Source organism: Phocoena sinus, chromosome 3 (genome assembly GCF_008692025.1).
Source record: "Phocoena sinus isolate mPhoSin1 chromosome 3, mPhoSin1.pri, whole genome shotgun sequence".
Taxonomy (NCBI): domain Eukaryota; kingdom Metazoa; phylum Chordata; class Mammalia; order Artiodactyla; family Phocoenidae; genus Phocoena; species Phocoena sinus.
In genome coordinates, this window is record NC_045765.1 from 44387482 (window position 1) to 44400360 (window position 12879).

At 48.0% G+C, this 12879-nt stretch overlaps 1 protein-coding gene across 1 annotated transcript in view; it reads left to right on the forward strand.

Moving 5' to 3' along the window:
- The first annotated feature begins 935 nt into the window (after positions 1–935).
- Positions 936–12879, forward strand: part of FAT2 (FAT atypical cadherin 2) — a 67310-nt gene continuing 55366 nt past the window's right edge. Inside the window, exons 1-3 of the mRNA XM_032628814.1 lie at positions 936–4195; positions 5896–6210; positions 12365–12423. Coding sequence (XP_032484705.1) covers positions 940–4195; positions 5896–6210; positions 12365–12423 — 3630 coding nt within the window. The 5' untranslated portion in view covers positions 936–939. The remainder of the gene's footprint in view (positions 4196–5895; positions 6211–12364; positions 12424–12879) is intronic.

Here is a 12879-nt window from a genome sequence, read left to right on the forward strand (position 1 = left end):
GCTCTGTCCAAAGGGACTTGTGGTGGGATAGGTGGAGGTAAGCCTGGGATGGGGTAGCAGCCCTGGCCTGTGATGCAAGGAGCTCCAGGTCTAATTCTTGCTTCGTTTCTATCTAGCTGTAAGGCCCTGGGCAGGTCCCTTCGCTTTATGAAACTTAGATTCCTATGACTAATAATAGCTAATATTACATTAAAACTTACTATGTGCCAGGCACTATGCTAGGTCATTTACCTTTGTTATTTCACTTAATTTTCACAACAGTCCAATGAGGTAGTTAATATCCTTATTCCTATTCTACAGAAGAGGAAACCGAGTCTCACAGAGGTGAAATGGCCTGCCTAGAAAGTCACCCAGTTAGTAAGTGGTGGAGCCAGGCCTGACAGCCTAGCAGCCTGATGCCGGGCCTGTGATCGTGGTCCCTTTGCTTTTCTGCAGCCCCTACGTATGCAGACACAGCTCAGTTCAACTGGAGCTGAGCCCTGATGGAGGGGTCTTGTCAGAAGTACTTAGGGCCAGACTGCTGAGCTTGGGTACCTGGTCAGAATGATTTCACCATCACTGGGGAGACATTGAAGGTTTTGGGAAAAGGAGGAAAGTGGTAAGGACAGTGTTGTATCTGCCGGATGCCCTTCAGAAAGCACTTAAACTAGTCTGTTATTCTTCAAACACAAGGTTTCGCAATCTCAGCCCTACTGACTTTGCTGTGGGGATCTGTCCCGTGCATTGTAGGATGTTTAGCAGCATGCCCGTCCTCTATCTACTAAATGCCAGTAGCACCTCCTGCACACAAGCTGGGGTAGCCAAAAATACCTTCAGACATTGCCAAATATCTCCTGAGGGGCAAAACCACCCCAGTTAAGAACCACGGCAGTAGGAACCATTTCTTTGCTAACTTGTACCCTTTCTTTTTCTGCCCAGGGTTTCGGGAGGTTTTCCAACATGATTATTGCCTTGTTGGGGTTTGCCATATTCTTGCTTCATTGTACAACTTGTGAGAAACCCCTAGAAGGGATCATCTCCTCAGCCTGGCGCTTCACACACCCCCTTTATAATGTGACCATCTATGAAAACTCTGCTCCCAAGACCTATGTGGAAAGCTCTGAGAAAATGGGCATCTATCTCACAGACCCCCAGTGGGCAGTGAGGTACCGGATTATCTCTGGAGATGTGGCCAACGTGTTTAAAACAGAGGAGTACATGGTAGGCAACTTCTGCTTTCTGAGAATAAGGACAAAGAGTAGCAACACAGCCCTTCTGAACAGGGAGGTGCGAGACAGCTACACCCTCATCATCCAAGCCACGGAGAAGACCTCGGAGTTAGAAGCCCTGACCCGCGTGGTGGTCCACATACTGGACCAGAATGACCTGAAGCCCCTCTTCTCCCCGCCTTCATACCGAGTCACCATCTCTGAGGACATGCCCCTCAAGAGCCCCATCTGCAAGGTGAGCGCCACAGATGCCGACCTGGGCCAGAACGCCGAGCTCTATTACACCTTTAACGCAAGGTCGGAGATGTTTGCCATCCATCCCACCAGCGGGGTGGTCACCTTGGCTGGGAAGCTCAACGTCACCTGGCGAGGGAAGTATGAGCTGCAGGTGCTGGCTGTGGACCGCATGCGGAAGATCTCAGAGGGCAACGGATTTGGTAACTTGGCAGCACTGGTCATCCATGTGGAGCCTGCCCTCAGGAAGCTCCCGGCCATTGCCTCAGTGGTCTTGGCTACACCAGAGAGCAGTGACGATGCCACCTACGCCACGGTGGTGGTAGATGCAGAGGGCTCAGGTGGTGACGTGGACTCGCTGGAAATTGTTGGTGGTGACCCTGGAAAGAACTTCAAAGCCATCAAGTCTTACGCCCGGAGCAGTGAGTTCAGTTTGGTTTCCGTCAAAGACATCAACTGGATGGAACACCCTCATGGATTCAACCTCAGCCTGCAGGCCAGGGGTGGGAGCAGACCTTCTTCTTATTCCCAGATCAGGGGCTTTCACCTACCTCCTTCCAAACTGGCTTCCCTCAAATTTGAGAAGGCTGTTTACAGAGTGCAGCTTAGTGAGTTTTCCCCTCCTGGCAGCCGTGTGGTGATGGTGAAAGTAACCCACGCCTTCCCCAACCTGAAGTATGTGCTAAAGCCATCCTCAGAGAGTGCAGCGTTTAAACTGAATGCTCGCACGGGGCTGATCACCACCATGAAGCTCATGGACTTCCATGACCGAGCTCAGTACCAGCTACACATCAGAACCTCACTGGGCCTGGCCTCCACCACTGTGGTCATTGACATCATGGACTGTAACAATCATGCCCCCGTGTTCAACAAGTCCTCCTACTATGGCACCTTTGATGAGAACATCCCTCCAGGCACCAGCATTTTGACTGTTACGGCCACAGACCAGGATCATGGAGAGAATGGATATGTCACCTACTCCATCGCTCACCCAAACTCTGTGCCCTTTTCTATCGACCCTTACCTGGGGATCATCTCCACCTCCAAACCCATGGACTATGAGCTCATGAACAGAATTTACACCTTCCAGGTATGGGCATCAGATTGGGGATCCCCATTTCGCCAGGAAAAAGAAGTGTCTGTTTCCCTTAGGCTCAAGAACTTGAATGACAACAAGCCTATGTTTGAGGAAGTCAATTGCACTGGGTCTATCCATGAAGACTGGCCAGTAGGAAAATCAGTAATGACCGTGTCAGCTATAGATGTGGATGAGCTTCAGAACCTAAGATATGAGATTGTGTCAGGCAACGAACTAGAGTATTTTCATCTAAATCATTTCTCTGGAGTGATATCCCTCAAACGCCCTTTCAGGAACCATACTCCTAGTCAACCCATCAACTATTCCCTGAAAATTACAGCCTCAGATGGGAAAAACTATGCCTCGCCCATGACTTTGAATGTTACTGTAGTGAAGGATCCTCATTCTGAGGTCCCCGTAAAGTGTGATAAAACGGGGGTATTGACACATTTCACAAAGACCATCCTGCACTCTGTTGGCCTTCAGAATCAGCAGTCCAGTGATGAGGATTTCACTTCCTTAAGTGCATATCAGATCAATCATCATACCCCTCAGTTTGAGGACCACTTCCCACAGTCCATTGACATCCTTGAGCGTGCTCCTCTCAACACCCCCCTGGCCCACCTGGCAGCCACCGACCCTGATGCTGGCTTTAACGGCAAACTGGTCTATGTGATTGCAGACGGCAATGAAGACGGCTGCTTTGACATTGAGCTGGAAACAGGGCTGCTCGCTGTAGCTGCCCCCTTGGACTATGAAGCCACCAGGTTCTACATCCTCAACGTAACGGTGTGTGACCTGGGCACTCCCCAGAGGTCCTCCTGGAAGCTGCTGACGGTGAATGTGGAAGACTGGAACGATAATGCACCCAGATTTCCTCCTGGTGGGTACCAGGTAACCATCTCAGAGGACACAGAAGTTGGAACGACAGTTGCAGAGCTGAAAGCAAAAGATGCTGACTCGGAGGACAATGGGAGGGTTCGCTACACCCTGCTAAGCCCCACAGAGAAGTTCTCCCTCCATCCCCTCACTGGGGAACTGGTTGTCACAGGACCCCTGGACCGGGAATCAGAACCTCAATATATACTCAAGGTGGAGGCCAGGGACCAGCCCAGGAAGGGTCACCAGCTCTTCTCTGTCACCGACCTGATAGTCACATTGGAAGATGCCAATGACAACTCTCCCCAGTGCATTACAGAACTTCGCAGGCTTAAGGTCCCAGAGGATCTGCCGCCAGGGACCATTCTAACATTTCTAGATGCCTCTGATCCTGACCTGGGCCCTGCGGGAGAAGTACGATATGTCCTATTGGATGATGCCCATGGGACCTTCCACGTGAATCTCATGACGGGGGCACTCAGCCTGGAGAAAGAGCTGGACTTTGAGAGGAGGGCTGGGTATAACCTGAGTCTGTGGGCCAGTGACAGTGGGAGTCCCCTGGCCCGAAGGACCCTCTGCCGCGTGGAGGTGATCGTCCTGGATGTGAACGAGAACCTCCACCCTCCCCGCTTTGCCTCCTTTGTGTACCAGGGCCAGGTGCGGGAGAACAGCCCCTCGGGAACCTCAGTGATGGCAGTGGCTGCCCATGATGAGGACAGTGGCTTGGACGGGGAGCTCCAGTACTTCCTGCGGGCTGGCACCGACCTTGCAGCCTTTAGCATCAACCAAGACACAGGTACTGGGAGTGGGATGGGATGGGAGGGCCAGGTGCTGGGAGAGGATGGGCCTAAGGGAATCAGGCACTGTCTTGAGAGAAGTCAGGCTATAGGCTGAAAAGAACAATAAATAGGGACACTTCTTCCTGTCCCTTTTATTTTATTTTTAATTTATATACATATATATATACTATATATATAGTATATATATGTATATATACATATGTGGGTGTATGTATGTATATCCATTTAAGTTGAATCAACCATCTCACACACACTTGTATACACATACACACACACAAAAACATATATTACATATATATGCTTATAAAAATAATGTATCATAGTTATAAATTTTTTATATATAATTTAAAAATGAATGTTTCTCTGTGTCCCATCTCCCCAGATATAATCTCTATTAAGAATTTGTCCTATAATCTTCTAAATGTTTCTCATTGCATCTGATATATTATCACTTTTCATTTTTTTATTATGAAAACATAATACAACAGATACTAATTCTGAAACTTATTTTGTCACCAGGATATCTTATAGGTCAGTACATATAAATCTCCTTCATTCTTTTTTAATGGCTGCATTTGTTCATATACTTTTACTCATATGCAATGAGTCTCTACAGGAAAAACTCTTAAAAAATGGAGCTCTTGGGTCAAAAGATAACATTAATAGATATATTATATCCATATATCCATCATCCATAGATATATAATTAATATCAATGCTAATAGATATTTTCAAATTGTCCTCCAAAAAGGTGGCACCTCTGAAGCTCCACAGAAAATCAGTGCGATTCAGCAAACACTTACTGGGCACCCTCTTCTCGTGAGGTCCTGAGATAGGCACCTTGGGAGAGATCCCAGGTGAATAAAAGTAGGTCCTTCTTGATGGGATGATTTCTCTCCGGGGTAGAGGGCAGGGTGATGTGGTAGACCGAGCATTAGATTGAGAGTCAACTCTAGACCCAGCTCTTCTGCTTACTTGCTACATGATCTTGGTCAAGTCATGCTCTTTCTCTGGGCCTCAGTTCCCCCATCTGTCAAAGGAGTAAGGTTCCTCCAGCTCTGCAATGCTATGGCTCTGCCCTGTCATCTGGGTCTTTCCAGCTGAGTGTGACCCATAAGAACTTAGGCTACAAGCCTCTTCCACTCACTCTTGGACCCTCGACTTCTAGAACAGTGCTAATTCATAATAAGCAATTTGTAGATGAGAGAACCAATGAATGAAGCCAAGTCTCTAAAATCATGAAGATGAGGAGAGGGGAACAGCAATTTATTTATCAAACCCCTACCCTTGAATTGGTATCTATAAGGACTTGAAGCTTGAAGGAACCAGTCTAAGGACAAATGTAAGGAAATCCCACTTAGAGAATGTGAAATGAGTAAATTGGACTCGGCTTGAAGTAGTCAGGAGAAAGTAGGTCAACTACCATGGTCTTCTGGAAACCCTGCATATGCCCACATGCCCCAGTCATGGGCCTATCTTAGCAGAGAAAGGCTCTGAGAGGTTCTACAATAAGGATATGAATTTCCCTGTGTTTAACTCAGCAGCTCCCATGCCATATCAGCCACAGTTCCCTTTTCTCGTGGAATAGTTATTAATATCCTTTCCACAGTACCATTTCAGGAGTGTTAGGTAAAGTGCTTTCTAAAGCTACTTTGAGCTCTAAACTATTTTGGGTTTGGTGATTGACTATCCCTAGGAATGATTCAGACTTTCGCACCCCTGGACCGAGAATTCACGTCCTGCTACTGGCTGACGGTACTGGCAGTGGATAGGGGTTCCACCCCCCTCTCTTCTGTAACTGAAGTCTACATTGAGGTTTTGGATGTCAATGACAACCCACCCCAGATGTCCAGACCCGTGTTCTACCCCTCCGTCCGGGAGGATGCACCCCTGCACACCTCCGTGCTTCAGCTGGATGCCTGGGACCCGGACTCCAGCTCCAAAGGGAAGCTGACCTTCAATATCACCAGTGGCAACCAAATGGGATTCTTTGTTATTCATCCTCTCACAGGTAAGGACCTCAGAAATCTGGGTGCATAGGATTATCTACAACAGTGCTTCTCAAAGTGTGGTCCTAGAATGGCACCATGAGCATCACCTATGAACTTGTTAGAAAGTCAAGTTCTCAGGCCCCATCTTAGACCTACTCGGTCAGAGCTCAGGGTGGGGACCAGAAATCTGTATTTTAATATGACGTCCAGAGGATTTTGATGTGTGCTAAGTTTGAGAAGTGCTGCTCAACAAAGTCCATCTCTGTGGGAGAATAAGAATATGTGAGTTTTCTTTCCTTGGAGCCCAGGGAAGCTAAGCAGGTTCCCTAGGTGGTCAAGCTGGGACAATTCCAGACCTCCAAGTGCTCCCAACTGACCATTCCTGAGAATTACAAGCCACAGTTTGAATCTCTTAACTCTAGTCCCACACTGATCTCAAGCCTGCTCACGGCACGGTGGCCATACAGATCCACTTCAGAGCAACCAACCGTCTCACAAAGGTCTGTCCTCGGTCCAAGGCCATCTTGGATGGTTTAGAGGAATCCAGCGGTCATTGGCTTGCAGCCGTGAACCAGATGCAGCCCACAGAGGTGTTCTGTTTGGCCTGCACAAGCCTTAAACAGTGATTTTTCAAGTTGTTGCCAACATTTAAAAATTTGGAAATTTCGCAAAATATTCTGGATTTCTGGTTGTTCTTAAAAATAACAAGATCTGGCCACATGGACCACATATCCCACGGGGCCACAGCTGCCCGGAGCTGACAGCAGCTCCCTGTGTACAGCAGGTGTGTCCTCTGTGCCCACAGTCCCCTCACGCCCGACTGTTTTATTCCCGCCTGCTTCCTGCAATTATGCTGCCTGCCTGGCTCCCAGCAGAAGGTGAGAGCCAGTTCCCACTGCTGCAGGTACGGCTCCAAGGCCACATGTCCCTCTTGACCATGAACAACAACGCTATTGCAGAGAAGGCTGACATTCTCTCCTTCGAACCCAACTTCCCATTCTCCAGCTCCAACTGACTTTTGTCCTGGAAGGACAGAACTCGGGCAAGATTGGAGGAAGGAGAAGGGGAGAGTGCTGGCAGCAGCTTCCTGATCCTTAAGGCAAAAGGGAGTCAGGAGGAGCGATGGGCCTGGGGATCCTGAGGCAGACAGTGGGCGGGGGATGCAAGCGCCCCTTTGCCCTGTGACATCTGTTTGGAACCTTTGACCTCGGGGAGTGGATTAGTCCTCCTAGAAGGAGAATGCTTTTCTCTTGAAGAACAGGCCTAAGCTGGCTCTCTGCCTGGGCCCACTCTGTCTCTCCCTTTTTGGAAGAGGGAAGAGATCTTTCACCTAAGGCAATAGGTTCTCTACTTCTTCCAAATCCCTGCTCTGTTTACTGTCAACAGTTCCCTGACACCAGGTCTGGCAAAATGCCCCAGAGGGCAGAGAGCTCTTAGTCTTCCTACAGTTGAGAAGAAATTTTTATCAGCATGAACATTTGAAAATAAAATAATAAGTCAGCAATGATTCCCCGCCCCCCCCCCCCCACCTTTCTTATCCACATTATATTGTCCACTTCCATACTTGGATCCCTTGGATGGCTTTCCTGTACCCTTAAGATAAAGCCAGACCCTGCCGTGTCCCACAGACTTGTGCCTGACCGGGCTCCTGCTTTCCTTTCTGGCTTCATCTTGCCTCTCTTGCTCTATCACTCTCTGGATCCAGTCACATGGCCTGCCCTGGTCCATGACCTCTCCTGGCACAGGGCCTTTGCACATGCTATTCCTTCTGCCAGGAGTCTCTTCTCTCTGTTTTCAGGCTAACTCCTGCTCTTCTTTCAGATCTTGGCCCAGCTGTTCTTTCCTTAGAAAAGTTTTTCCTGACACTATAATACATCTCCCAGCAGCATCTAGTTTTTAAAAACACTTATCACTTAGAACATTATATTCATGTATGTGATTATTCCATTAATTATCCATGTCCTTCACTAGACTTCAAAGGCTTTCCAGAAAAGGAAGCTTGATTTTTTTTTTTTGCCCACTAGAATATGAAGTCCTGGCACACAGTAGGACCTCAATAATTGGGAAATGAATGAATGAATCTCTGCCAGCATCCACAGTCGTTTGTTAAAGCCCAAGACTCATTTATTCAGCAAGTGTTTAAAGGTGTCTGCCCTGATGAGGCATTGAAATTACGTGCTGTAGAGAGAGGGGAAGATATAAAACATAATTTCAGGCCTTGAGGAATCCAATCCATCAGGACCATGAAGATCTGGATGTAAAAAAAGCTATAGAACCAGTGTAAAGAGTACAACATTGGGACTTCCTTGGTGGTGCAGTGGTTAAGAATCTGCCTGCCAATGCAGGGGACACGGGTTCGAGCCCTGGTCTGGGAAGATCCCACATGCCGCGGAGCAACGAAGCCCATGCGCCACAACTACTGAGCCCATGAGCCACAACTACTGAGCCCACGAGCCACAACTACTGAAGCTTGCATGCCTAGAGCCTGTGCTCCACAACGAGAAGCCACCGCAATGAGAAGCCCGTGCACCGCAACGAAGAGCAGCCCCCGCTCACTGCAACTAGAGAAAGCCCTTGCGCACAGCAACAAAGACCCAACGCAGCCAAATTAATTAATTAATTGATTATTTAAAAAAAAAATTATATATATAAAAAAAAGAGTACCACATGGTTAAAATATGAGTAGATGTGGTGCTGTGACTGTTTAGAGGAGAGAGGAAGCTGCTCAGTGTGGTAGACCAGCAACGGCTTCGTGGAACAGGGGTGGCTATGCCGAGCTGAAGGATTTGGAGGATTTGACAAGGAACAGTCTGGCAGGGCACTTGGGCAAGGACTGTGACAGGAGAAATAGCCAGGAGGGAAAAAGACCCAGATCTTGTTGAAGACAGAGCAAGTACGTCCATTTTTTTTTCTTTTTTTTCCTTTTAGTTTTTTCTTCTTTAAAAAATTTTTAATGGTCAAATAATTGTAGACCTACAGGAGAGTTGCAAAGAGAGTTCTCATACATCCATCACTCAGTTTCCCCTAATGTTAACCTAGCACATTCATCAAAACTAAGAATTAATACTGGTGCAAGGCTATTAAGGAGAATACAGACTTTACTAAGATTTCCCCAGTTTTCTCTGCTAACATCCTTATTCCCATCCAGGACCCCACACTACCTCTAGTCCTCACGTGTCCTTGGTCTCCAGTGTCTGACCGTTCCTCAGTCTTTACTAGTCTTTTATGAGCAAGTAGGCCCATTTTCTAAAGGCATATCCATTTCCACCACTTATCAAATGTAAGATCTTGGGGAAGTTACTTGACTGCTCTATGTCTGAGTCTGCTCACCAGTAAAATGGAGATAATAATAGCTACCTCTTTGCTGGTTGGGAAGACTAAATGGGTGAATAGATGGAGATATATAAGGAGCTTTGAAGAATGCCTGGACGTGTAAGAGCTCAGTGAGTGCTGGCTCTTATGATTCTGAGGAAGGGCAGAGGGGGGAGAGGAAGCTGGCAGGGTAGGTGGGGTAAGACCTAGATGGTGGTGGGTCAGGGTAAAAAGAGTAGAAGAATCTAGAATCCATTAGAGGTGAAATCAACAGTAGTTATAAAACCACTGGATGAGGGAAGGGAGGGAGAGGGAAGGGGCTGAGATGGGGTGATAGGGGGACATTTGTTTGGAGGAGAGAAATGATAAGAGCTGAATCGGCTGAATCCCCGCCTCGTGCCAGGAAGGGTCCTTGGTGGACCCTCACACAGTCCCTTGGGGGTGGTTCCACCATGTCCCCATCCTACATGGGCACTCCCTGGAAATCCTGACACCAACCTCAGAGGGGGGATGAGGCTGAGAACACAGGCAATGGCCCAGGAGGCCAGGCAGCAATTCCAGGGACACTGGCCCTGAGAAGATGCGGGGGAGGCAGAGAGAAAAGAAAAACCAGAGATGGAGAAAGAGTGACAGATTCCAAGATGCAAAGAGGGGGAAGGGAGAGAGAAAGCTCTGGGAAGGCAGAGAGAAGGAGGACGGTGAGGGATGAACAGAGAGGGGGGAGGGGATGAAGAGAGAGCTGGACTGAGCCAGAAGGAAGGCTCCCAGCCAGGGTCCTCTCATCCCCACACTCTTCCTGGGGGTCACCCAGATGCTAGGCCTTCCCCATGAGGCCCCTCAGCTTGGGGATAAGCTGGGTGGGGCAACCTGAAACAATATTCATTCTGTCCTAGAGGAATGCATCTTCCTCTCTAGCTGTGGGGCTTTCCAGGAGCCTGCTCAGATTCCTCCCGTGCCTGCCTTCTTTGAGGGAAGAAAAGGCGGGAGGACGAGGAGGCAAGAACATGGCGCAGACAGAGGTCACTCCTCACACCACACTCCCATTTCCAGCACTGGAGGCCTCATCCCCAACACCGGATCCCCGTTTCTCTCATGGAACCCCCATCCCCACACTTCATTCCATTACTCCATCATTTAATTGCCTAAACAAGATCAAGAAACTTACTGAAAGTTTTTAGAACACCCACTGACCCCCTACCAATAGCTCTGCTTTCATTGAAAAGAGACCTCCCTACCCAGCTAGGACCTCTCAGTCTATGGGTGTGGATGCCCCTCTGGGCCCCCGAAAACCTTGAGCTTGACTTTCCTGATGCTTGCAGAGAACTGGCACCTTCTCGCCTTTATGGCCTCAATTTATAGCCACAGTGTCTAGAAAATGAAAACCAGAATTACAGATCACTAAGTTCACCTTCCTGAATTTACAGAGGAGCACTCCCCTGGCTCATCTGTGCCAGCCCGGCATGGGAAGAGCCGGTCCTAGGTCTCAGATGAATAAGAGAATTACAACAAAGGAGTAAAAAGCCACCCCTCCGTGATTTCTCGTGAACTGAAGGCAGTGACTGTGATCCCTGTTATAACTCCTGATGAGCTGCCTTTTTCACTCAACAACATACTGTGCTCAGGACCCTCCTCATGGTGAAAGCAGGAAGTAGGTGGGAACCTCCGCTCATGCCATCACCTCGGCTGTCCTCTCCCCTTCCTCTCTTCCCCTTCTTTCTCTCCAGAGTTCCATTTCCCCCTCATGCTCTTGCTCTCCAAAGACGAGAAGAATTCTGATCTAGGCTTTGAATGTAACCCTTGAATTTATCCCAGTAAAATGGCCCTGGGCAGAAGACCTAAATAGAGATTTCTCCAGAGAAGATATACAGATTGCCAACAAACACATGAAAGGATGCTCAACATCACTAATCGTTAGAGAAATGCACATCAAAACTACAACGAGGTATCACCTCACACCAGTCAGAATGGCCATCATCAAAAAATCTACAAACAATAAATGCTGGAGAAGTTGTGGAGAAAAGGGAACCCTCTTGCACTGCTGGTGGGAATGTAAATTGACACAGCCACTATGGAGAACAGTATGGAGGTTCCTTAAAAAACTAAAAATAGAACTACCATAGGACCCAGCAATCCCACTACTGGGCATATACCCTGAGAAAACCATAATTCAAAAACAGACATGTACCACAATGTTCATTGCAGCTCTATTTACAACGGCCAGGACATGGAAGCAACCTAAGTGTCCATTGACAGATGGATGGATAAAGAAGATGTGGCACATATATACAATGGAATATTACTCAGCCATAAATAGAAATGAAATTGAGTTACTTGTAGTGAGGTGGATGGACCCAGAGTCTGTCATACAGAGTGAAGTAAGTCAGAAAGAGAAAAATACCGTATGGTAACATATATATATGGAATCTTAAAAAAAAAAAAAAGTTCTGAAGAACCTAGTGGCAGGACAGGAATAAAGATGCAGACGTAGAGAATGGACTTGAGGACACGGGGAGGGGGAAGGGTAAGCTGGGACGAAGTGAGAGAGTGGCATGGACATATATACGCTACCAAATGTAAAATAGGTAGCTAGTGGGAAGCAGCCGCATAGCACAGGGAGATCAGCTCGGTGCTTTGTGACCACCTAGAGGGGTGGGATAGGGAGGATGGGAGGGAGACGCAAGAGTGAGGAGATATGGGGATACACGTATACATATAGCTGATTCACTTTGTTATAAAGCAGAAACTAACACACCATTGTAAAGCAATTATACTCCAATAAAGATGTTAAAAAAATAAATAAATAAAAATAAAATGGCCCTGGGAGCCTTTGCTCCAGTCTCCCTCCAACCATCTCTCCCCCAGGTCTCCTATCCACTGCCCAGCTGCTGGACCGAGAGAACAAGGATGAACACATCCTGGAGGTGAGTGATGCTGCTGAACCCATTCGCTAGATTTGAAAACCTCCTGCAGGAGGCCAGGCTGGAGCCAAGCCAGGCCTTGGGGCCACATGCACGTTTCCAGGCAATGGCTGAGGAGGGTGCTGACTCAGAGAGGAGTTGCTACTTAAGCTGAGCCTTGCTGTGGTGGAGACTCTCAGCGTCTTCGCTGGCTCTCGAGCACCGTGAAGGGAAGGGATCTGAAACCATGTGAGGGCTGGACAGGAAGCACTGATGGATTAGCAATATACCTGCAGTGAGTACAGGAAGACAGAGCAGTACACACGGGCTATGCACTTGTCCGGTCTGCTTTCCAGTCCATCCCTATGCTCTAGAGAGAGTCACCCAGTGTCAAACACTAGGTCAGTAGGAGAGCCAGGATGAAAACCCAGACCGTTGTCCTCTAGCTCTGTGCTCTTTCTAGGACATCTCTGAAATCAC